Source organism: Halichoerus grypus, chromosome 4 (genome assembly GCF_964656455.1).
Source record: "Halichoerus grypus chromosome 4, mHalGry1.hap1.1, whole genome shotgun sequence".
NCBI classification, from domain to species: Eukaryota; Metazoa; Chordata; class Mammalia; order Carnivora; family Phocidae; genus Halichoerus; species Halichoerus grypus.
Window position 1 is genome coordinate 161,197,833 of NC_135715.1, and position 23,215 is coordinate 161,221,047.

Sequence of the window (23,215 nt, forward strand, 5' to 3'; positions counted from 1 at the left end):
ATCTTTCAACGGGGGCACCTGGGTGGCTCAGTCGGTTAAGCGTCTGCCTTCGGCTCAGGTCATGATCCCAGGGTCCTGGGATCGAGCCCCGCATCGGGCTCCCTGCTCAGCAGGAAGCCTGCTTCTCCCTCTCCCACTCCCCCTGCTTGTGTTCCCTCTCTCTCTGTGTCTCTGTCAAATAGATAAACAAAATCTTTAAAAAAAAAAAAAAGAAAGAAAAAATCTTTCAACAATTTCCACACTAAAGGAAGAAAGAGAAAAATGAAACTTCTGATGAATAAATGGAGACTTGCCTGCCATCTTGTGCTAGTCCCATGAACAGTGTATTTAATGCTATTTGCCTCTCAAACCTAAAGGCATTCACTGAAAGCTTATTGAAGGTGTGAATCCATCAGTCAACCAGTGAGTCAGTCAGTCAGTCAGTCAGTTGTCACTGGCCTCTCCCCAGTCTTTCCTCCACATACAATTAGTGGATCTTCGGTGTTGATGGTGATTGGCATTTGCCCTGGAAGTCGAGGCAGAACCTAAAACCCATATTCCCTACAGGGGCCTATAGGCCATATCTAGCCTTCAAAGAGTGTCTATGAATGGGAAAGCTTTGTTGCTGTTTTGTTTCATATTGAGAAGCAGTATACTGAAAAAAATGTTCAACTCTTCCAAAGGATTTGCTCCAATTACACCAAACTCTTTGTAGCTCAGTTTGTTCAGATCCATCCCGATCATCCTCCCCACCCTACCTTTCAGTCTTGTCTCCCATCACATTGGGGTCCACTCTTTTCTCTTCTTTCCAATGGCTCAAACGTTCAGGCTTCCTTCTCTTACCTTCCAGCCTTTTCCCAATTGCCCACAGATATTGAGGATGGTTTTAAGCTCCAGGCAAGGACTCATCTTTTCTGGGACAGTTTCCTTAATAAATCCACCTCCTCTCATACAACTGCCTCAGCCCTTTCCTCTCTCTCTATCCCACTTTTGTGATCATTGTTTTTATCTGCATCTGTTTTCTGTTTAGTTTAGTTATAAAAGAAATATTACATGAGTCCTAGAGAGCCTCTTATCTGTATCATATGTCCAAGAAATGTTTGTCAATTGACTGAATACCGCAGGTGCCACAAAGGAAAGTTCTTTGGGGATCATAGATGGGTATTTTTTTCATTTAAAAAGTCTTGAGTAAAGGAGACAATATGATCTGTCTGATCTTTCTGAGACTTTCAGACTCTGTCAACATTTATTTGGAAATAAATTCTCAGGCAATTAGATCATGATATCTTACTTTCAGAGAGCCTAGAGAAATGAATATAAACCTTCAGAAGAAAAAAAAAAAAAAAGATGCAAAGGCTAGAGCTGGAATTTGACCCTCTTGGTCATGTTGGGATATTGCAACACTTAGAAAATTCAAAGGCTTAAGAAAGGATAACTTCACTTGGAAGGATACAAGTCAAAGCAGTGGATATGCGCTCTGCATTGCTTATCCTTGAGTCATACCCTTCACCTATCTTCCCAGTCACAGTGGCCACAAGAGAAGTTTTCTTTCAGAAGTTTTTTTATTCAGAAGTGTCTTATTACGGGGCGCCCGGGTGGCTCAGTCACTTGAGCGTCTGACTCTTGATTTTGACTCAGGTCATGATCTCAGGGTCCTGGGATCAAGCCCCATGGGGCTCTGCACCCAGTGGGGAGTCTCCTTCAGGATTCTCTCTCTCTCCCTCTGCCCCTCCCCCAGCATGTGCATGTTCTCTCTCACTCTTGCTCTCTTGAATAAATAAATAAATCTAAAAAAAGTGTTTTATTGCAAGAAGTTCACAGATGTCTGTTCCGGTGATTCAGGTCGGGACTTCGGGTCTCACATAAATTTAAATTCTTGATCTCTTTCACAGTTTCCAGTTAGCACTTGTTCTTGTCCTAAATGGATGTTTACCGCAAATATGTTCCTTATGCTTTGGCCATTTAATTAGCATGCTTCTTCTCACAACTTTTTCTTGGTATGGTGGTTTTGTCCACAAATTCTTTGACATTTGTTCCTCCAAAAGGGAGAATCTAATACTCCTTCCCTTGAGTGTCGACTGGACATAGTGGCTCACTTCTAATAAATGTAGAGTATGACAGAAGTGATTGTGTGTGGCTTCTGAGCCTGGGTCGGGAAAGACACTGCAGCTTCCTCCTTGCTCTCTCTCTCTTGGATTACTCACTCGGGGAAAAGCCAGCCAGCATGTCTGTCATGAGGCCACTCAAGCAGCCTTGTGGAGGGGTCTCTATGGCGGGGCGTAACGCCTCCTGCCAGCAGCTAGAATAAACTTTCCAGGTTTATGCGTGAGCCATCTCGAGAGGAGATGCTGCAGCCCCAGTGAAACCCTCAGATGACTGTGTCCCACCTGTCATTGTGACTGAAGCCTCACGAGAAGCTCTGCAGCAGAATCCCACACCAAAGCTGCTTCCAGATTCCCACAGAAACTGAGTGAGATATAATAAAGGTTTATTGTTCTAGGGTCACTAGATTTGGGGGTAATTAGTTTCGGTAATAGATCATATACTTCGTGTCACTTCCTGGTGCTCTGCAATTTGGTAAACAGAAAGATGAAGGGTCTAAGGATATCCCAGCTGGTCTCAAAACACTGCTTATTTGGAGGCAAACATATACTAAATGGTTGACTTTCTCTTTGTTTTCCCCATTTGGCATCTGTGATAATGCTGGTTTGGGCAACCCATGGGTAAAAGAATATGATTTTCCTTGAGTAGTCTTTCTCTTAGCAACTGTTGCCTTAAAGAAGATGCCTGGAGATTTAAAGGAGGAAAAGGCCTTTAGACAGAGTAGTGTGAGGGGTAAAAAGAAAGAACTCCAGACTAAATGTCCAAAGTCTTGAGGTTATTCTCAGCTCTGCCACCTGCGACTTCGGTGATTATGGGCAAGTGATTTCACTGCTGTGGACTTCAGCTTCCTCATATGGGGAAAGAGGAGCTGGAATGAGATCCAATCCTCCCAGCGTATGTCCCATAGAACTCCAGTTCCTCACAAGGTTAACAGGCATTATAAAAAGAACCTGACAGTTTCTGAGGTCAAATAGGTGTGGAAGCCAGTGGGCTAAAGCTAAGCAGATTCCTTACTGCAGGATTTCACAAGGACTCTAATATGCTAATGTGAATTCCTGCTCTTTCAGATGAGGCGATGCATCATTGCCCAAACTTATTTGACCACTTAGTTCTTTATTGTTTTCTGCAAAGCATCATGTGGATCTAAATCATTTTTGGAACACACCTTGGAAAATGCTAAACTGATGTTTCTATGGTTCCTTCCAGCTGTAATGTTGTATGTTACTAAATATGCCCTTTTCCCAAGGAGACTCCCTTGGTGGGACAGCTCTGCTGTCTGAATCCTGAAGCAGGATCTCAGCCATTCAATAACTCGTGACTGTTCTTATTTTCATTTTCCAAACATCAGTTTTGAATCATAGGGTCCACAATCCATCCATCTCTGAGTGAGAAGTAGAGGAAGGTAAGAAGAAGCCAGTGTGTCAATAGGCCCTTTTGCCCCAATCCGTGTTTGTTAATAACCCATAAGAAATCATGTTGACAGTTTTAGGGATCTCAGGTCAATTGAAATAAAGGAAAACGTGACTGGATATGGTCACTTGGCACCCAGCATTTCCTTCCAGTGGGCCTTCTTGTATTGCAGAGTCTAGAAGGCTAAAAACACTTCCCAGATAACCTTTGCCATCGGGAGGTTGCATACAAATTTGGGTTCTGCCAAAGAGCTGCACTTGCAAGAGACAATGGAGGGCAGAAGCGAGGCAGAAGCTCTGGGCTGCTTACACTGGCAAGCAAGCTCATGAAGACTGAGTGTGTCAAGAGGTGGATGCAACAGCAACTTTATAAGCACCAAGTTCTGTAGAGTAACTCCATTCCTTTTTAAAGCATCTGGTGGTTTCCATTCTCCACTAAGCCCTGACCAACATGCTCTCCTTACAGAAATTATGGGAGATTCCCATGAAGCTCGGCATGGGGCTAATTTGGGTCTGTCACATATACCACAGGGCAGGCTGTGATAGCTGGGCTTGTTCCTGGACTTCATAGAGAAGTAGGGTCCTTTCCCTCACCACAGTGAGGCCAGTGAAGCCCCAGCAGCCCATACTGGAAGGCATTCTGATAGCCACCAGCAGAGAGCCACTAAAAAACATTAGGGAGCCTCCTTTCCTTTGACAGAAACCTCTCATGGTTCCTATAAGCACAAAGACTCCCCTACCTCACATTTGGCTGAAAATGTGTCATCACCACTTTATGCCTCCCAAAGAAGAAAAATGTCAAAAATAATAGTTCTCTCTGAATCTGCTGGGAATTCTTTTATTTTTGAGAAAAAAAATCAGTATGAAGTGTTGAAGAATATTTAGTTCCTCTTTATTTTTTGCATATGATGGTACTTACATTTTTTACAAAGCCTGTGAAACTATGAGTTCTACCTCCCTTACGTTTGATCCAATTCAGAGAACCTTAGAGTCGAGCGGGAATGTAGGCATGGCCTTCATCGTCGTTTAGGCAGAGGAAGTGCTTACCAAATAGACTTGCTGAGGACCCTCGTAGATAAAATGGATAAGCAGAGCTGTCTGGTTGAAGTGGGCTTGGTCTGTCTCCCCGCACCTTCTCCACAGTCCAGCTAATTCTTCCCTCCTACGATGACTCCCAGGCAGGGGGTCTATACAGAGCCACTGGAACTATGAGACCACAGTTTGAAAAGTCTCTCATTTTGTAGTTAAGGACACTGAGGCCCAGAGAAGTACGGTGATTTGCTCAAAGTCACACAGCCTCTATGTGGCAAATCTAAGGCTCAAATCCAGATTTTTCTGCCCCCACTTAGGTCAAAGCTTTTCCCACTAACTCATACTTGCCTCTAGTCTTACTTGTCCAGGTTTCCAGACTTCAAGACCTAGCTGAATTCCCACCTTCATTGTGATGCCTCAGCCCACGCTGATGGCTACTTTCTTAGGTTCCACTAATTCTTACTGCCTGGGCCTCTCACCAGGCACCCCATCACTTCCTTTATCTTCTTTACTTTTTTTTCTTCTTTCCTCTCCAAGATTTGAAATTCCTGTGCGTAGATCCCCTTTATCTACTTCTGAATATCCCAGAAAACAGCATGTGCATTCCTGGAACATGGCCCATAAATAAGGATTGAAACTGTGAGTAGCAGAGAATCTAATTGTTCCCCAATATCTATTCTTTCATTATTCCTTTTACTAGTAGCACCTAAGTTTAGCTGACCATATGGCTGCTGGCTAGAAATTATGTTTCCCAGCCTCCCTTGCCACCAAGCACGGCCATGTGACTAAGTTGTGGCTAATGAAACATGAATAGACGTAACGTGTGCAACTTTCTGGTCATTTTCTTAAAAGGATACTGCTCACCCTCCTTTTTATCAAAGGAGGTCCTCTTTCCCCTTGGACTTGGCTGAGGTGATAAAATAGCTTCAACCGAGTGGATGAGGACAATATTCTATGGGATAATGGAGCCCTAAGACATAGGAAACGTCAGTGCTCAGATAACTTCATGGAGCAAAACCACCCTAGTCCACCCACCTACCTCTCAACTCTTATCCGAAAGAGAAATAAATGTTTATCTTTTAGATACTCTTTGTACAGCAACTTGTCATGTTTCTTAACTGAAATAATGCAACTATAATAATACCTGCCATCCTAGTTTACACTTTGTAACAATCAAACCAGATTCAGGGCGCCTGGGTGGCTCAGCCGGTTAAGTGTCTGCCTTCCGCTCAGATCATGATCCCAGAGTCCTGGGATCGAGTCCCACATCGGGCTCCTTGCTCAGCGGGGAGCCTGCTTCTCCCTCTGCCTGCCGCTCCCCCTGCTTGTGCTCTCTCTGACAAATAAATAAATAAAATCTTTAAAAAGAAAAAACAATCAAACCAGATTATACTTAGGGTGCTTGGGTGGCTCAGTCGGTTGAGCTTCCGACACTTGGTTTCGGCTCAGGTCATGATCTCAGGGTCACAAGATGGAGCCCCATGTGGCTCTGCGCTCAGTGGGGAGTCTGCTTGAAGATTCTCTCCCTCTACCCTTCCCCCCTGCACGCATGCCTGTTCTCTCTCTCTCTCTCTCTCTCAAATAAATAAATAAATAAAAACAGATTATACTTGCAGTACATCTTGTTAAGTATTAAATAAAATTCTGATATAAAATATTATTGCACCTAAGAGAGAGAAGACCCATTACATATGTGCTTGACTCCTTTAGTAAAATGTGCTGAACGTCTACAATATGCAAGGGACAGAGAAGGATGTTGATATTGAGAGTAAACACTCTCAGGCACAGTGCCACCCGTGTCATCTCATTCCATGAGCCCAATAATCCCATGAAGTGAGTATTTTTATTCACATATCATAGGTGAGGACACTGAAACACAGGAGCTTAACTCCCTTGTGCATGTTGATTTTACCCAGCAAGCAGCTAGCTTATTCATTTCCAGGCCCACCTATCCCAGAGCCTGTGCTCTTCTCATCCCACTTCCAAGGCTCAGCACCTGGGGCTACTGCCCGGCAGGGCCTCACAGACCAGGTGAGGACAAACTCACAAGCAATTCACTCTACCACAAGGCGGAATGGAAGGAGGGCTGCATTAGAGGCCTCAGTGACACGATTCAGGGGTGTTCAAGGAAGGAGCCATTAATTCTAACCTAGGGGGCTGGGAAGGATTTTTGCAGAGAAATCCCATTTGCACTGACCTTTGAGAAACTAATGGAAGCGGATAAACAGAGAAGAGAGAAAGACACGACCAACTGAGGGACCAGCATGAACCAAAACAAAGAGAAACAGGAAAATAGAATACGTGTGGGAAATGATGAGCAGTCCCTGTGAATGGACTGTGAAGGGCTTCCCGGGAGGAGATGTGGCTGAAAGTCAGGCCAGGGCCAGACCAGAGAAGGCCTTGTGTTCCAGGATAAAGCGGAGATGCTGCTTTTTAGGCAACAAGGAATCACAGATGTTTGAGGAGGGATGTCATATAACCCAGCGCTCGTGACAGCATGAAGGAACAGGCAAGAGAAAAGGCTGAGCATTCAGGCTACTGCAGAGCTGCCCAGTCAACGGCTGATGAGGGCCTGAACAGAAGGCCGCGCACGGACGTAGGAGACGCTGCCTGGCTGTGGAGATGTGACTCTGAATCCCAGCAGCCAGTGACAAGCCTGATAATAGAGTCTCTTTTCAAAACTGGCTACCATCCTCATCTCCAATTTTTGACTCAAATTACTTTTTCCTGCTTTCACCTTCAGTGAAGAGGGTTTCTTTGGAGGCTCTGTGTGTGTGTGTGTGTGTGTGTGTGTGTGTGTGTGTGTGTGTGTGTGTATGATGTCTTATACTTAGGATAAAGCAACAGTTAAGGCCCCGGATCCCATCACCCCCACAGCGGCAGACTCAGGGCCACGGCCATCTCCTGAGAGGCATTCAGTTCCAGCCACCTCCCTCATTTGAAGTCAAACTCCCACCAACACACATAAAAAATAAATTCCAGTGTCACACACCTCTCAGCGTGTCAGTGTGCAGTGTGCTTGTTTTGTGGCGTCTGCATTCTTGGGGAAGTGGTTGAGCTTCCTAGCAGACAACTGTGGTAAATAGTAAGAGTCCTAAGGAAAACCCTGAGAGCACATTTCTTGGGAGCTGTAAGGCAAAGGGTGAGGCAGTAAGCAGGGATGGAAAGTGTGTGTATAATCCTCCTGTACCCTCATACCCTGACACACATTGAGGTTTCTCTTTCATGATTGTTTTAGCCTCTTTTTCCTTTCCAACCACCGACCACTCAATTCTTTGAGGGAAAATTAACATTCATTATGCAATTTATCTCTCTCCTTTTAATCCAGAGTGTCTGTCTCCAAGGTCCCTACTCAATAATTAATGTTTGTTCTCATTTCCCATTCTCCAGAGCATCTATTCTTGAACTGTAGGGTCAACAATTAACACTAATTATGGCTTTTCCTCTCTCCAGTGTTGGTTCTTAGAATCCCCAGTTGCCCTGCTCAGCCTAAGTTGTATGCGTGCGTGCGGCTTATATGTGTGCACTCCGAGGTGGAAAAACACCAAGGAACAGGCTTTTCCGAGCCCACCGCAGTTTAGCAAATCAATAAAAACAAACACCTTTTTTTGGCAACCTCTCTAGTATGTTTATTATCAGTAATGAGACGAGGAAGCATAAATACACACATACATGTATTTGGAAATGAGTTTGGAGGAGGGGGCAGTTAGAGGATCTCAAAATCTTTTCCAGGTTGAATTTTCTATGATCCCCTCTGACTTTTTCCTCCCTATTGCTATCTCCTCAATATCTCACACACACACCCCACCCCACCCCAACACACACACCCCAAATTTCCCATTAAAAACTGTTCTTCCATCTCAGATCCACTCAGTTGACCTCTTTGCTATCTATTATCAACCCCCTTAATTGTCTTTGTCTGGCCCATCATGCAAATTCTCCTCATTCATCAAAATAGCATTGTTTTAACTAGTTTTCATTTTGACTGACAAGGACAGCCAGAAGAATAATTCTCTCCCAACATAACTTTAAGAGATTGCAAAAAAAAAAAAAAAAAAAATCGGGGCTGTCCATAAGCCTGTCTGTCTCCTTGGCCCGAATCAGATGGGCTAGAATCCCTCCTGTCTCCCCTGGCCCAACCCTCGTATTTGTGCTGCAGCTGCGGGCTGGGGCTCCTCGCACTCGGCTGTCATCCCCCCGTCGCTGCACGCACTGGGGCCCCACGGCACATCTGCTGTTCAAATCTGGGCACCTCCTCACGGCGTGTGTCAGGCATTAACTGTTTCATGTTCTTGCTCTGTCAGAAGTTCTCCTCTCAGGATTTCAGCATCACAGTCCCTACAGGATTTCACCCTTAAACATCTTAAATAAAAGTATTATTTTCCTCAGTGCTTTTAAAATCCCAGATCAATCTTCTCTCCGTGATAGCATCAACGGATTTTTTTTTTAAACCATTCAATTTATTATGAGGCTTCAGCATCAAAGCCTCCACTTGGTTTTTCCCTTGTCTTGAGGTAAGAAAAATCGCTTTTTTTCAAGACTTTTTCACACTCACAGGTAAAACCCCTATTGTTTTTCAGTCTATGAATCTGTCAATTCAAATACCAACCATGAAAAGGAGAGGTCTAGTATTCAACGTCCCCTAAAAAGTAAGCTTTTCCTCTAAAAAAAGTCACTTCTACTTCTCCTCTATATCATCTGATTTGCATGCACATTATTTCATACAGGGACCTCCAGAAACACTCAACTTCTCCCCAAATATAGCAACAAGGAGGAAAGAGGATTCACTTCTTGGACAGCCGGGGAAATGTGGTGTCCTCGCGAGGTACTCATGGGCAGCCCAGCGTGCTGTGGTCTGAGTGTCAATATTAGGGGAGAAGAGAAGCTGGACCAAGGGCTTGTGTTTCGCTAGCCCAGGAAGGAAAATCTGTGGGATGTACTGTGGCTTCTGCAGGTCATACGCTGCACAGCTCACAGTATAATGAGGTGGGCACAGCCCCTAGAGTTGTGCACAGCTCTGCCTACACAACCACGAATGAGGAAACTATCTGGAAAATCCTCGCAGACGTGTATTCTAAATGGAGGACTGAGGCCAGTTCTACGTCTTCCACGCTTCCTTTCATACTTCAATCCCCCATGTAAAAAGAAGCAAAAACTAGGAGCGTAGGGTGACTTTGCAGCTCATCCCCTACCTACCGCCACTGCTGCTTCTGCTTCAGACCCGGGGAAAAGGATGATTATGTAGAGACCTTCTCTCTCTCCTAAAAATAGTCTTTGATTAACAGAGAAATGTGTGTGGTCTTCCTCACTGCTTGTTATGGGGCAGGCAGCAATGAATCCTGAATGAGGGACCCGCTATCGTGACAGGAAGCAATGCCCCAGATGGAGCGCTGGGGCCAGAGCTAGGGGGAGGGAATTGTTTTTGCCAGAGACTACAAAACCAGAAGGAGAAAAGGCACAATCATACGCTTGCCAATCTCAAAATCTGTAAGCAGAGAAGTACTTGAGAGCCTGGCATTCTGCATCACCCCTCCTGCCATTCTCCCTGGATGGACATCCTGACCATGGTGGGAAGTTTCAGCGTCAGTTCTGTTCATTCTCACTTGCTGGTTGGAACTGGGCCAGAGCAGCTCTTAATAGGAGCCCTCTAGTGAAGGATGATGATGATGATGACGGAGATCATGGAGATCAAAACTACCATTATTATTGATCTTTGATATGCCAAATGTTGTGCTGAGTGCTTTACATTCATTGTTTCAAGTCATCCTCACAGCAATGATATGAGGTAAACTCTATCATTATCCTCATTTTTCATCTAGGACAGTGTGGCTCAGAGAGGTTAAGTGACTCGCCCAAGGTCACACAGCTAAATGGAGAAGCTGTGATTTGAACCCCAGAGCCCTGCATTTTTACCACAATGCGTGATTAGCGGTTAGGTCAATCTTAACAGGCATGTTGCCATCTGACAAAACAGAGACTTTAGGACGTTCCTGACTTTATGACCCACACAAATAAATGACTTCTGTTGCACATCTTTTTCTCCCTCCAATTCCCCTTACTTGGCATCAGACACCCTTTTGTGGGTAACACTGAAAATGATTTGTAACTTTTAGAGACATGGGGAGAGGGGCGCCTGGGTGGCTCAGTTTTTAAGCGTCTGCCTTCACTCAGGTCATGATCACAGGGTCCTGGGATCAAGCCCCACTTCGGGCTCCCTGCTCGGCAAGAAGCCTGCTTCTCCCTCTCCCACTCCCCCTGCTTGTGTTCCCTCTCTCGCTGTGTCTCTCTATCAAATAAATAAATAAAATCTTAAAAAGAGAGAGAGAGAGAGAGACATGGGGAGAAGGGAAGGAGCTGAAAAAAAGTAGGAACAGTTTGGGAGAAGCCAAACTCTTGAGACAGATTTTCTAGGAAGATAGGCCATTTATAGAGTAGCTCTCCAGACCAAAAACAGTCTTCCTAATATGGCCAAAAATGTTGTAATTTCACTTCATTCTACTATTAAAACCTTATTAATAGATTCATTTTGAATTCAGAAGTATTCTCTTAAAAGGTTGTTACTTCTGAGAAGCTAATAGTCATTCACACTTTAGTAAAAAAAAAAAAAAAAAAATATATATATATATATATATATATATATATATGACCAGATGGCTGTCAGATGGCAACCTAGCTGAGAACAGCTGCTCTGAGGGACTAAAAATTCTGACAGGGGTAGAAGGAGAGGTGGGTAATTTGAGGGTAAAGAATGTTTTAAGAATTGAAATATGCTTGACTGGTGGTGGATTGCCCTGGAGGGCTTGGATAAACAGAAGGACATTAGCTATTTGGAGAAGAAGGAACAAGAAGAAGAAAAACACTGGAATACTTGGGTGGCTCGGTTGGTTAAGCGTCTGCCTTCAGTCCGGTCATGATCCCAGGGTCCTGGGATCAAGTCCCGTATCGGGCTCCTTGCTCAGTGGGGAGCCTGCTTCTCCCTCTGCCTGCCGCTCCCCTGATTGTGCTCTCTCTCTCTGACAAATAAATAAATAAAATCTTTTTTAAAAAAAAAAGAAGAAGAAGAAAAGTACAGAAAGGGAAATGGTAGAGTACCAAAGACAAACTTGGACTATTTCAGAATTGCCCCCATGGCAAGCTCTATATTCAGAAAAAGGAAAGAAAACTTTTATTTCTTCTTTTCTCAACTCCCAGTAACTAAAGACCTTAGGCTAATGCAAATCTCTTTCTTATGTCCAAGCTTTTGAATATACTGTTGCCTCTGCCCAGGATACAATTCCTCATCTCCTCCTATCCCCTGTCATTTTTTAAAACTGTGGTACAAAATATATAACATAAAATTTGTCATCTTAACCATTTTTAAGTGTACCATTCAGTACTGTTAAGTAGATTCACATTGTTGGGCAACCAATCTCCAGAACTCTTTTCTTGCAAAACTGAAATGCTATACCTATTAAATAGCAACTCCCATTCCAATGGGACTGCCCATATAAGCATAGGGCACCTCTTCCAGGTCTTAGATGTAGGAAATGTATTTGTTCCTTTGATTTGTTCAATGACCTTAACAAAAAATTCTTACATCTCTTTGTGCTTAACATTCCCATTTGTTTTTAAGAAAATGGATATAACACTACTCTGAAAATGCTTGATACTCCCTGGCATTGAGTTCAAGCACTACTCTGAAAATGCTTGATACTCCCTGGCATTGAGTTCAAAGAGCAATTTAAAACATCTATGCACTGGAATCACTATAGATCTTTCACAACTTTTTGTTTTCTTTTTGGTCATTTGGTTTTAATGAATATTTTCAGGAAAAAAAATGATAGGATTCTAAAGAATTATATAGATGGTGGACTTTGGGTATTTGTGGACTCGAAAGTCAGTTTCACCTATTTGCAAATGACTTCACAAATCAGGGATACACACAATATGTCATCTTACAGAGGCATGAAGTCAAATCAAAGACATTATGAGGCTGGAAAACAGAAGACCATCACTAAGCTAGTGAGTGCACCTAGCCCTCCTCTGAGCACCCACATCTCACTGTTGTGATCTATATTCATTATAACACGTGCAATTACTTTTGTGAAGTTATTTTTCAAAAAGAAGAACATTGATTCTTTTTATATAAATATTGTTTAATGGACCTAAATAGAAGGCCAACTGCTGGGACTGGTGATAAAAGTAAGAGAAAGTGATGTGGTCTAACATTTTGATGATTCTCTGCCAAAAAAAAAAATAGTTTTATAAACCACCCTAACCCTGTATTTATAAACTCATTAAGAGCTTGAAGAACTCCCCCTCTTTTTACTGGGGCTATGATACACACAAGGGGTATTCACAAATCTAAGGATTCTTGAAATTCTCAGACTGTGTCCCTTCCAAGTAGCCAGAATCTGCTGTTTGCTTAGTGTATAATATGCACGAGGGATCAGGGCCTTGTTCAAGTAGTGAAGTAGTACTTAGCACAATGCATTTTAAGGCTGGTATAGATGTTAAGATGTGTGTGTGTGTGTGTGTGTGTGTGTGTTATCAGTTATATTTCTCAACCTTTAATAAAGTTTAGAGTATTTTTCTTCTGTCAGGATAGTCAAAAAATTATAACTTTCATTAACTAGTAATCCATAAATACTCTTTTCTGTTTTATCACCCCTCAGACATTTGTGCCAAAAAGAGAAGCATGAGGCTTTTCTTTAGGATTTTTTTTCCTCCTAGCTTCTCCCTTGCTTCTTTCACACATCTTCCTGTGGCCTATGGATTTTCATTTACTGTTGTCTTAATTCTCCACAATTCCTTATTTGAAAAATAATGAAGACACAAGCATTGGAACATGTCCAATAGAAAGAATTAACGAGTCTGTTTTACAAAGCACATAGGATTGCTCATTCATTTATTCACTCAACAAACACTAATTGACCATCTACTAATGCCATATACTGTGGTAGGCGCATGAATATGGCTGAGAGACAAAATCCATGCCTTAGTGTCATCCACAGTAGTGAAGTATGGTGACAGCTATGAATGAGTGCAGACTAACTCAGCCCGGAGTTTGGGAAGGCTTTTGGAATGAGAGAACACTTAAGCTGACTTTCTAAGGATATATGTAGGAACTAGCCAAATGGAGAAGAGGAAAGGATGCTCCAGGGAAAGGGACCACATTAAGGTTAGAGAACATGGAGACATAGGAGAAATGTAAGTGGCTTCTAATGACTGGCCCCCAGAGCACAGGTAGGAAAGGGAGTGGGGAGAAGTGCAATTAGCTAGTGGGGTGGTCAGGAGCCAGATCGTGAAAAGCCATTGTAGCAACTAAGAAATTTATCCCAAAGATTGTGAGATCCTATTGACGCAGGAATTGATATAACCAGATTTTTTATTTTAGAGAAATGACTCTTCCAACTATGTGAAAAATGGATTGAAGGGGGTAAGCCTAGAGGCTAAGAGACCAGATGTCTATACTTATTTGTGAGTGACCAAGAACAGTATCTTCTGTAGAATTAAGATCACCACATGAATTGAATTGGTTGGCCACTTTGTAGCTCCACCTTCAGCCTTTCTTGTTAATTCCCTTCTTCCTCACAGTCTTCCAGCACAGGTATTCTTATTAATCCCATGATATATCTTGACTGGAGGGTTTCTCATGTAGGTGATATTTTGTTGCCACACAACTTGAATTTAAATTCCATCATCTAGTTTGCCTTCCATTTTGGGTTTGGTAAACTGCCATGTACCTTTGGACCTCTCCATAAAAAATAATTTATGAACTTTTAAGAGAAGTTGGTGTTCCCAAAGCTAAAGCCAAACCCTTGAGACTGAGCTAGACTTGATCTAAGAAGACATAAGTATGTAAAAGAACTGTTATTCCAACTTGGAAGAAAAATATTGCTCTTGTATTTACTAGGCATTCCCATATTTAAATTCAGACCAACTTCTATCTTCTAGAGGAGTCTACTTGGCTCCTTTAATAGAGCTCCCTGGGGTATATCTTTAGCTTGGAGATTTTCTCAGGTCTTGAGTAATTGTTTGATATGCCCATCTCACCCTCCTCTTCATCCAAGATTTAAAGTAAAAATGTGTCACATAAACAAGGTCTTAAATCTTATCCCAAGAATTTGATAATGACAATACCAGAAGGCCATCTTGGGTCTTGGTTTCCTTCATTAAACAAGCAGATCAAGATTTATTGTAACACGTCAAACACTCCATAGGTCATAGGCATCTTGAGTCATATCATATAAAATAAAGTATTTTTAGATATCATTCTTAAGAAAAGGTCAGCAGGGCTATGTAAAGGGACCAGAATTATCTTCCTTTTATGGTTTCGTTTATACTGAGAAGATTTTTTAAATTAATCTGGAATTTGCCTTTGCATTTTCCATTTTTTACCACAAATACAAAACCACAAAGGTACAAAGGCTGACTTTTAGGATTCCTCCCATTGGCTTCTGCTAGGGTCAGCAAATCCATATGAAACACTGTGAGAAGGCAAAAGTGCTTTCTGATATCTGTTTGGCTGTGGATATATCCCCTCTTCAATTAGGAACCACTGGAAATTATGGGGGAAGTGTCATGAGAGCATACTAGGGATCAAAGCGTAATCATGTCTCAGAAATGACATATGATGGAAAAGGCCCTACACATATTTAAAGAGGCTCCTGCTAGCACCTCCAAAAGCTACTGCCCTGGTAACCACAGAATATTTGGTCACTTTGGAGCCTGTGGGTCTGATGTTCCTTCCCAAGCCCTGACATACAACCGTGAAAGAGCCGGGTGGCCCAGTCTGCCTGATAAAATGATTTTTTGGTTTGATCTCTAGTCTGATACCAGATGAGTCCCACCAGAGCATCCCATACCAAGGAAAGTAAGTATTCTGAAACAATGGGAATAAATATGACTACATTTCATTTTTATCAAAACAATGAACATTGTCAACATAGGTTTAAATAGAAGGAAATTTTAAGGCACCCTATTCCATGCTAGAATCAGAGCTCTTTCATGCTTTTGAGTGTTTGGTGAAGGATCCCATGATTTGAAGAAGGCAGAAGAGTTTGGGATGAGACCCCATCTTGTAAGGGTCATCTCTGAAACAGCCTGATTATCTGGTGGGAATGCTATCTCCTTGCTAAAAGCCTGTGGTTAGATTAATGCTAGCATTTGAAAATCTGCTCTGGCCTGATGGTGGGCAGCCAGAGAAGGAATGTGTTTTCTGTTTATCTCTTTAGTGGCAGAAATGTTCATCACAGAAAGACACTGAGCTCCCCGTTTCAAGCAGGCCTGGAAGCTGTGCAGTCTGCAGCCTGTGAATGTACACACCAGCTCAGAGTGATGAGAAAGAGCCTGTGTTCACAGCCAGTTGCCTGCACTGGGTGATGGGTCAGTCAGTTTCTTCAGCTTGATAACAAGGGTAGATCCTGCCACATTGTTCGGAGAGGAAGTCTTACCACCCCCATTGCCTTATCTCCCAGGAATGCAGTTTGAGTTGTGTCTCCTCCTTGACAGCGTGGACCTCAGTAAATTACCAGGGTCTTGACCCAAGAGATGGAGAAGTCCTAAGCGATGTTTTTAGTCTCCTATCTAAAACTGTGTTTACATTTCTTGAACTCTGGCTGACTGATTCATTCTCCTGGTGTTGCAAGAACTTTCTTTATGCATTAGAATTTGTAAGTTTCATTTCTAAGAGACCCAAGGTTCCTTCCAAGCCACAGTGAAGTGAACCTCATCTCAACACAATTCTGCTGGGCTAGATTTGTCCAGAGGATGGATCATGGCCAAGCAGCTGTGATGTGGCAAGCTCAAATGGGGCTAACGGAGGGAGTGCGATGTGGAGGGAAAAGTATTAGATACTAAGGAGATTTGGGTTCAGGTTCTGGTCTCACACAGTTTCAAGGAATAGCCTTAAACCAATCTTGTGAAACCACTCTCTGGGCCTCAGTTTCCCCAGCTGTTTTAAAAAAGAAATGTTTTAAATCTGTCCTAGAGCCATTTTCAAACAAGAAGAACGGGACAGCTGAGAAACAACAGAAAAGGAAACGTCAGCCCACAGGGAATGAGTAGAAGCTTCAGGTCAAAGAGACAAAGACGCCATGGGCTCTTAAAAGCAGCAAGCATAGAAATAACTTTTTGTTGGACCCTCAACCCACACTAGAGACTGGCTAAAACCCTTGTCATAGAGCCATGTGCTTAGCTAAATTTGTTCCTCAAATAAACATTCCTTTATAAACATTAAATTCACTTTCTTGGGGATAAAAAGAAAAACAAAATAAATCCTATCCTTTTGCAGCACAGGGTTTGGGTCTTGGGCACAAAACCGTTCCTGAAAACCTCACTAGTTGTACAACCTCAGGTAGGTTTGTTTAGCTTTCAAGCCTCAGCTTCCACCCCTGTGGAGAGCAGTGATCCTGCAACCGTGGACGAAAATCATGGCGATTAACACGACATCAGTGTGTGGGGGGCAGCTGCTTTGTGGCAAGCTCCATGAGGTCCCTTAGTCCCCTCTCACCAGCCCTACTTTGGCCTTTGCCTTTGTTTGCCTTATGTTTCCACTTCTCTTGTTGCCCTTCCACATTATAAGAAAAAGGGGAAATCTCTGATCTATCTGGAAGGTTGCAGAAGCATTTTCCTACTTCAGTGAAGTACGATCATACAAAATTTATAGTCAACAGTATCAGCAGATTTTTTTCCATCAATATTTCCTTTTTAATTTCAGCTTTATCTGAATTTTAGTAGCACAAAGAATTTACTTTTGTTCTTTGAAAGAGCAACCAAAACAAGAAAAATAGAAATCTGAGTATAAGTTCTCAACACTAAATATATTTAACATGCTATGTAAACGGTGCTTCTAGAGAGTGCAGGTGTTGTTTGGTGAGTAAATACAAATGCCATAGGTGTGTGTGTGTTTATAATCTTATACACATGAACTAGGTGTGTATGTATATAGTATATATAAAAATTAATGAGACCTAGATCTGACAACTTTGATCCTTTTCTCTGATTTTCACCATAGCAAACACTGAATCCAGAACCTGTCTTCTCACGAATCTTAATGAAATCTCACCTTTGACCCAAAAGCCAGAGAAGCAGGTACAGTATTGACTCTGAATGAGCATGAGACTGGGAGGTAGGACTTTTGGGTTCTTGGGCCGCCTTTGCTGTGTGACCCTGGGTGAGATTCTTCACCTCTCTGGGCCTCATTTGCCTCATCAGTAAAATCACACAGGTTCCTTGGAATGTCTTAACTCAACTTGGACTATTTTGTGTGGCTCTTATGTGCCCAAATGAGTTGAATCAGCCTTTCCCTGACTTCTGCAAAGTCAAAAAGGCAACAGGGAAACACAGGAAGGTATCATCCATCAAGGCAGTGGGCACTAAGACTTATGCTAAAGGGCCCATTTTTTCCCATCCATTTCTCATTCCTAATGGGGAGAAAAAAAAGTAGCATCAAGAAAAAAATGTAAGGATACTGTGAAGAAAGGAGAAAAATGCCTCATTTGGATGGGCCAGAAATATCTCTTAGTGTTTCAAGGATGTACATTCACAAATATGTATAAGTTTGTTCCTTCGTTTGAAGCTTTGAGACTGGGACTGTCTTCAAATTCACTCTAGAGGGACAACTCAGGGGGATTGCTAGAGCTGTGCCCAGGGTCTCAGAGAACCCCCAGCAGAAGCAGCACAGCTCCAGGGCACTCTCAGGTCTCTCCCTGCTGTGCGACAGCCTGGGCAGGGAGAAGGGGGCATGATCTCTACTTCTCCCATATCTCCCACTTCCTGCCACAGCCTGGCTCTCTCCTCTTCCCTCACATCCATTAAAAAACAATAATAATAAAACCAGTTTTGTTTTCATGTGTGTGCCTAGCTGGGTTCTAAGGAAGGATCTGAACTCTCACTGTTAGAACCCCAGGCCTGGGGCAGGCCTCCGCTGAGGTAAAACACAGCTGAGCTGACCCTTCCTGCTACTGAGGAACCACTGAACCAATGTTTGCATTTTTTCTTTTCTTTTCTTTCCTTTTTTTTTTTTTTTTTTTTACATGCCTGCTTTGGAGACAGCCTTTGTAAGGACCCAGAAGGTTTTCTTTTTTTAAGGGAGTCTGTGACTAAGGAAAATAGAACTATGCTACATTTTGCTAATTCCAAAGGCCTTGTGGATGCCTCACATACCCTAAACACGCTCCAAATTCACACAGCTCCCGCGGCTGCATTTCAGGAGACCTAATATCACCTGCAATAAAACGGTGGCTCAGTCACGTCAAATTAAGCCCTAGACTGAATTATTAACCTTGCAGTCAGGAAGAGGAACACCAGACCGAGGGTCTTAAACTCTAATCCTGGGTTTCCCCTGTGAAGCCGTGGCCAACCAGCTAACTCTGAGAACTTCGTGAGCCTCCTTTGTGAGAGGTGGGCCGTCGCTCCCCACAGAACCGGTGGCTTTGTTAAGTCACAGGAGTCTTACTCCCTTTGGAAGTAGTCCCCAAAAGGAAAGCCGTTTGAGGAAATGTCTAGGGAGTGCCACCAGCCCCCCAAACCAGAGAGCATGGGGGTGGGGCTGAGGAAGGGGAGGCGGCTCCCATGCCTCCCCCACCCCTCACTTCTTGAGGCCAATGGCCCTTCATTGGAGTAATCACTGGCTTCAATTTTCACCACTTCCTCCACCTACTCCATGTAAATGATTAATTTCATGTTTACTATAAAGCATCTGGAAAGGATTTAGAAACAAATTTCTGCCCAGCAGATTTCAGTTCCGTCCCTTGATGGGCTGCGGGCAAATCCAGTGGATTCCTTGCAGGGTTGCCTTCCCACTCTGCAGCAGGCTAGGAGAGCACGCAGAATTGATCTTTATCAGCACCAGGAGTTTCTACTTTTCTTTCCTTTCCATTAATTCCTCACTCACCCACCCCCTGCCTCCCCCTCCCTGGGGTCTGACCATATTAGGAGTTCGGTCGCATAAAACACTTTCACTTTTTTATCATGGCGCTGGCCGCGAGAAAAGGGGACAAAAAAAAAAACACCAAAGGTGGACTATTTGGGCGTCACCATGCTTTCACGAGAAGTCACAGACCTGGACTGGGGAAACAATTTCTGACGGGGGGTGGCGACAGAGCAAGCCCGACGTGACCGGGTTCGTGGCTTTGGCCCCCGGGTGCGGGAGGCTGCCTCCGGACGCCCCCTAGCGGCTGGATTTGAAAGCTCGGCGGCGCGTGGCCTCGCGGGCGGCCGGCGGCGCGGGAGAGAGCGGGAAGGACCCGGGCTCCAGCCTCCCGCACGCGGGCTGGCCCACCCGGCGACCGGCTCCTGAGGCGCCCCCTCCTCACCTGGCCCGGCGTCAGGGCCTCGAGGCAAATCCGCAAATAGAAGTGGGAGTAGCCACGACCGCGACAACTTCGACAACTTCCTGGGACTTGGAGGAGGGGGGTAAGTCGCCAGAAGAGGGGAAGAAACTACAAGGGCAAAATGCGCAGATGAAAAGAGCAGTGAAAAAAGAAAAAGGAGACAAGCAGACATGTTTCAACTCCAAGCTCCCATTTCCTCTTTCAAATGAACTGCCTCCCCACTGTGAACAGAATCAAGTATTTATGAAGGCATTTTTTCCATATTAATAGCTGCATCTGGAGCATTGCCAGTTCTGAAGTCCTAAAGGTATGATGCCCTTTTTTTAATGCAGGTCCTTCAAACTCCTCGCAGAATTTGGTGTTCTCCTTCACATATATTTTACTTTCTGCCTCGTGGCTCCTCCTCGGGCCTTTCATTTGATTAAGAGAAATTAGTTCCCGCATACCGTGGGGACCGGGTACTGCTCTTACCTCGGCGGCTGACATCAATCGCTAGAGAAGTTTCTCGTCCCCAGGGCCTCTCCGTGTTGAGGCTGCAGGCTGGGTGAGGTGACCAGCACCTAAAAAAGTATTAAAATTGTAAATGGAAATTCCAGCGGGAAACGTTACGTTAACATATCTATGCTGTAGGTGCAGAAAAAAGCAAAACTTAAAAAAAAAAAAGTAAAAAAAATTGTGTTAACTATGACAGCATTGCTATCTATGCTCGATAAAGATTACACTCCATTTTAAAAGAAAAACAGTAAGAACCAGTTGGAAAAATAAGCAAAAGACATAAACAATTTATATCAAAAATAATAGCAATAGAAAACAAGGATGGAAAAAGATTTCTCCTGAGTGGCAATTTGAATGCGGATTGAGGCAAACTGGAGGTATCATTTTATATTTGAGATGTATGCCTCCTCTCACTTTTATTTAAATGGTAACACCCAGTACTGCCTATATTTTGGTGAAACAGGTACACTTACTTACACACTTCTGGTGGGTTGTAATTTGGTTTAATCCAGTTGTAAAGCAAAATGGCAAAATAACTTGTGAAGCATGAAAAAATACTCCTACTCATTTGTTCAGTATTTCTGACTCCTGGGAATTTATCTTAAGGAAATAATTCAGCTGAAAAAAGTTAGTGAAGATGTCCACTGCAGCATTATCTATAATAAGGAAAAATTGGAAACAGCCTAATAGTCCAACATCAGAGAAATGATCACCTTAATGATGATATATCCCTCTCGGTGAGAGGTTTAATTCATGCATTAAAAAATGATGCTTGTTCATACTAGAAACTGTGATTTAATGCTCATAGTTTCTCAGCCTCCACACCATCAACATTTTGTGCCAGATATTCCTTGTCGTGGGGAGCTTTCCTATGTGTTGTAGGATGTCGAGCAGCATCTCTAGCCTTTACCCAGTAGATGCCAGGAGCACAGCCCTCCAGTTGTGACAATAAAAAAATGTCTCCAGACCTTGTCAAATGTCCCCTGAGGGGAAAATCACCCCCAGTTGAGAACTACTGATTACCTTTTAAAAGTGGAAATCAAAGTGATGTTAACTAGAACTGCAGCTATGTAAAAAAATAATAAATGTATCTATGAGGAAAAGACTTGTAAATAACGCATGCAAAAAAGTGCGGTCATGCTAATTTGAAATTAGGGCTGTGTTGAGTTGAGGTTTTGATTTTAGTTTGCCTTCTTGTTTTTCACTGCTTTTCTTTCTTTTCTTTTCTTCTTTTTCCAAAATTCTCCCCGTAAGAAGGAAAAATGAATCAAGCGGAAAACTGGGTTTGTTCAAGTCTGGCTTAAAATGATCTAGAAGTCACAGTAAACAAGTATGCAGCAAGCTAAACAAGGGTCAACACCATAGTGCCATTGTTTTTTAACTACTGTTAGTTAAAATTATTAAGTTTTTATTAAATTGTTGGGATAGGGTCACCAGAATTCTCCTTTGAAAGATCTTAACCCCTTTTCAGCATTTTATCCCTCTGACCCTAGACTTTGAGGGACAATGAATTTGCCTCTTTTTCTGAAAAGTTTGGATCTCAAACTATGAAACTCTTGTGCACCCAGATCCATCCATGAAAGCTTGGAGCAAGAATAGTCCTTAGCCCACTGGTTTATAGAACTGTCAGGGCAGAGAGGTTGTCGGTAAAGAGTATCAAAGTACATGCTCAAACCTTAATTAGATTTCCCAAGAATCACTGCATCTCTTTGTTTAAAATAAGAAAGAAACAATCTCACCAGTTTTCACATTGTCAGTTTTCTCCCTCTGTTAAGGAAAGCAAACATCCTTTCTCACATGCTTTATCTTGAGTTTTGTTTTGTTGCTTTGTGGGGATTATAACTTTGGTAGCGTCCTAAAAATCCTGTTAAACTGGAATTATGTCCCTTTTTCCCATTTCACAAAGCCACTTCTATTTCAACCTATATTATCTCTTAAGTTCAGGTTTTATGAGTTTTGAGAGTATGAATTCATATTTGATCTTAGGTGTCCTAATTTTACCTCTTTGGGATTTCAAAGAGTAGCCTGTAATTCTAGCACACTAGGATTTAAGTTGAATAAACCTGTGTTTACCCCATCTGTTTCCTTGGTGGTTTCACAGATGGTGTACATAACCCTTTCAGCCTTCCTCTTGCAGGACAAAAACAAACAAACAAACAACAACATACACATAAAAACCCACCTGTAGACACACTAAGTTTTTGTACAAAAGGGTACAAAGGTAACCTTTTGTTTCAGTGTCCTTCTGAGGCATACCCTGCCTTCTGTTGAATTTTTTGGCAGTTATCTGAAAGAACAAGCTACTAATCTTTAAAGACAGACTCCCCCCACCCTTCCCACCCCCATTTTGCCTTATTCACCTTTGTATCCCTTGTATTTAGCACAGTTCTTGACACATGGTAGCTACTGGAAAAAAATTGACAAATTAATCTTTAGTTGACATTAAGGACCATGTTCTCGGTAGAAAAGCTATAATCCTCCAAATAGGATTTGGAGATTGCACTTGTTTTATTTCCAGTGATAATGATGTGGAAGTTCAGATGACATTTCTCTAAGAACTCACACACTCTCCAGATACTTCCTGCTGTTGGTTGGCACAATTTGGTATTTCACTCTCTGGGTCATGTGCAGATAGGAGATATCACTAGGCACTCTTCTTGGAGATCTTTTTGAGGCTGATAAGTAAGATTGGGCCTATTACTGATTCCTAAGAGAATTAACTGTCTGCATCTCCCTATCCAGAGAAGTAGGCTTTACTCCCCACCTTTTGTTTCTCATTTCCAAAGGCATGGCACAGAATTTCCCCAGGTTCCATGCTGGTCCCCTCTCTCTCCTCGTCCCCTCTCCTCCCCCTTCCCCTTGCTCCCTCCTGACTTTGTA

The 23,215-nt window shown here is 42.9% G+C and overlaps 1 protein-coding gene across 1 annotated transcript in view; it reads left to right on the forward strand.

Moving 5' to 3' along the window:
• The window catches only part of KIAA2012 (KIAA2012 ortholog), a 102,849-nt gene that overhangs the window by 36,224 nt on the left and 43,410 nt on the right, over positions 1 to 23,215 (forward strand). Inside the window, exon 12 of the mRNA XM_036098612.2 lies at positions 17,521 to 17,597. Coding sequence (XP_035954505.2) covers positions 17,521 to 17,597 — 77 coding nt within the window. The remainder of the gene's footprint in view (positions 1 to 17,520; positions 17,598 to 23,215) is intronic.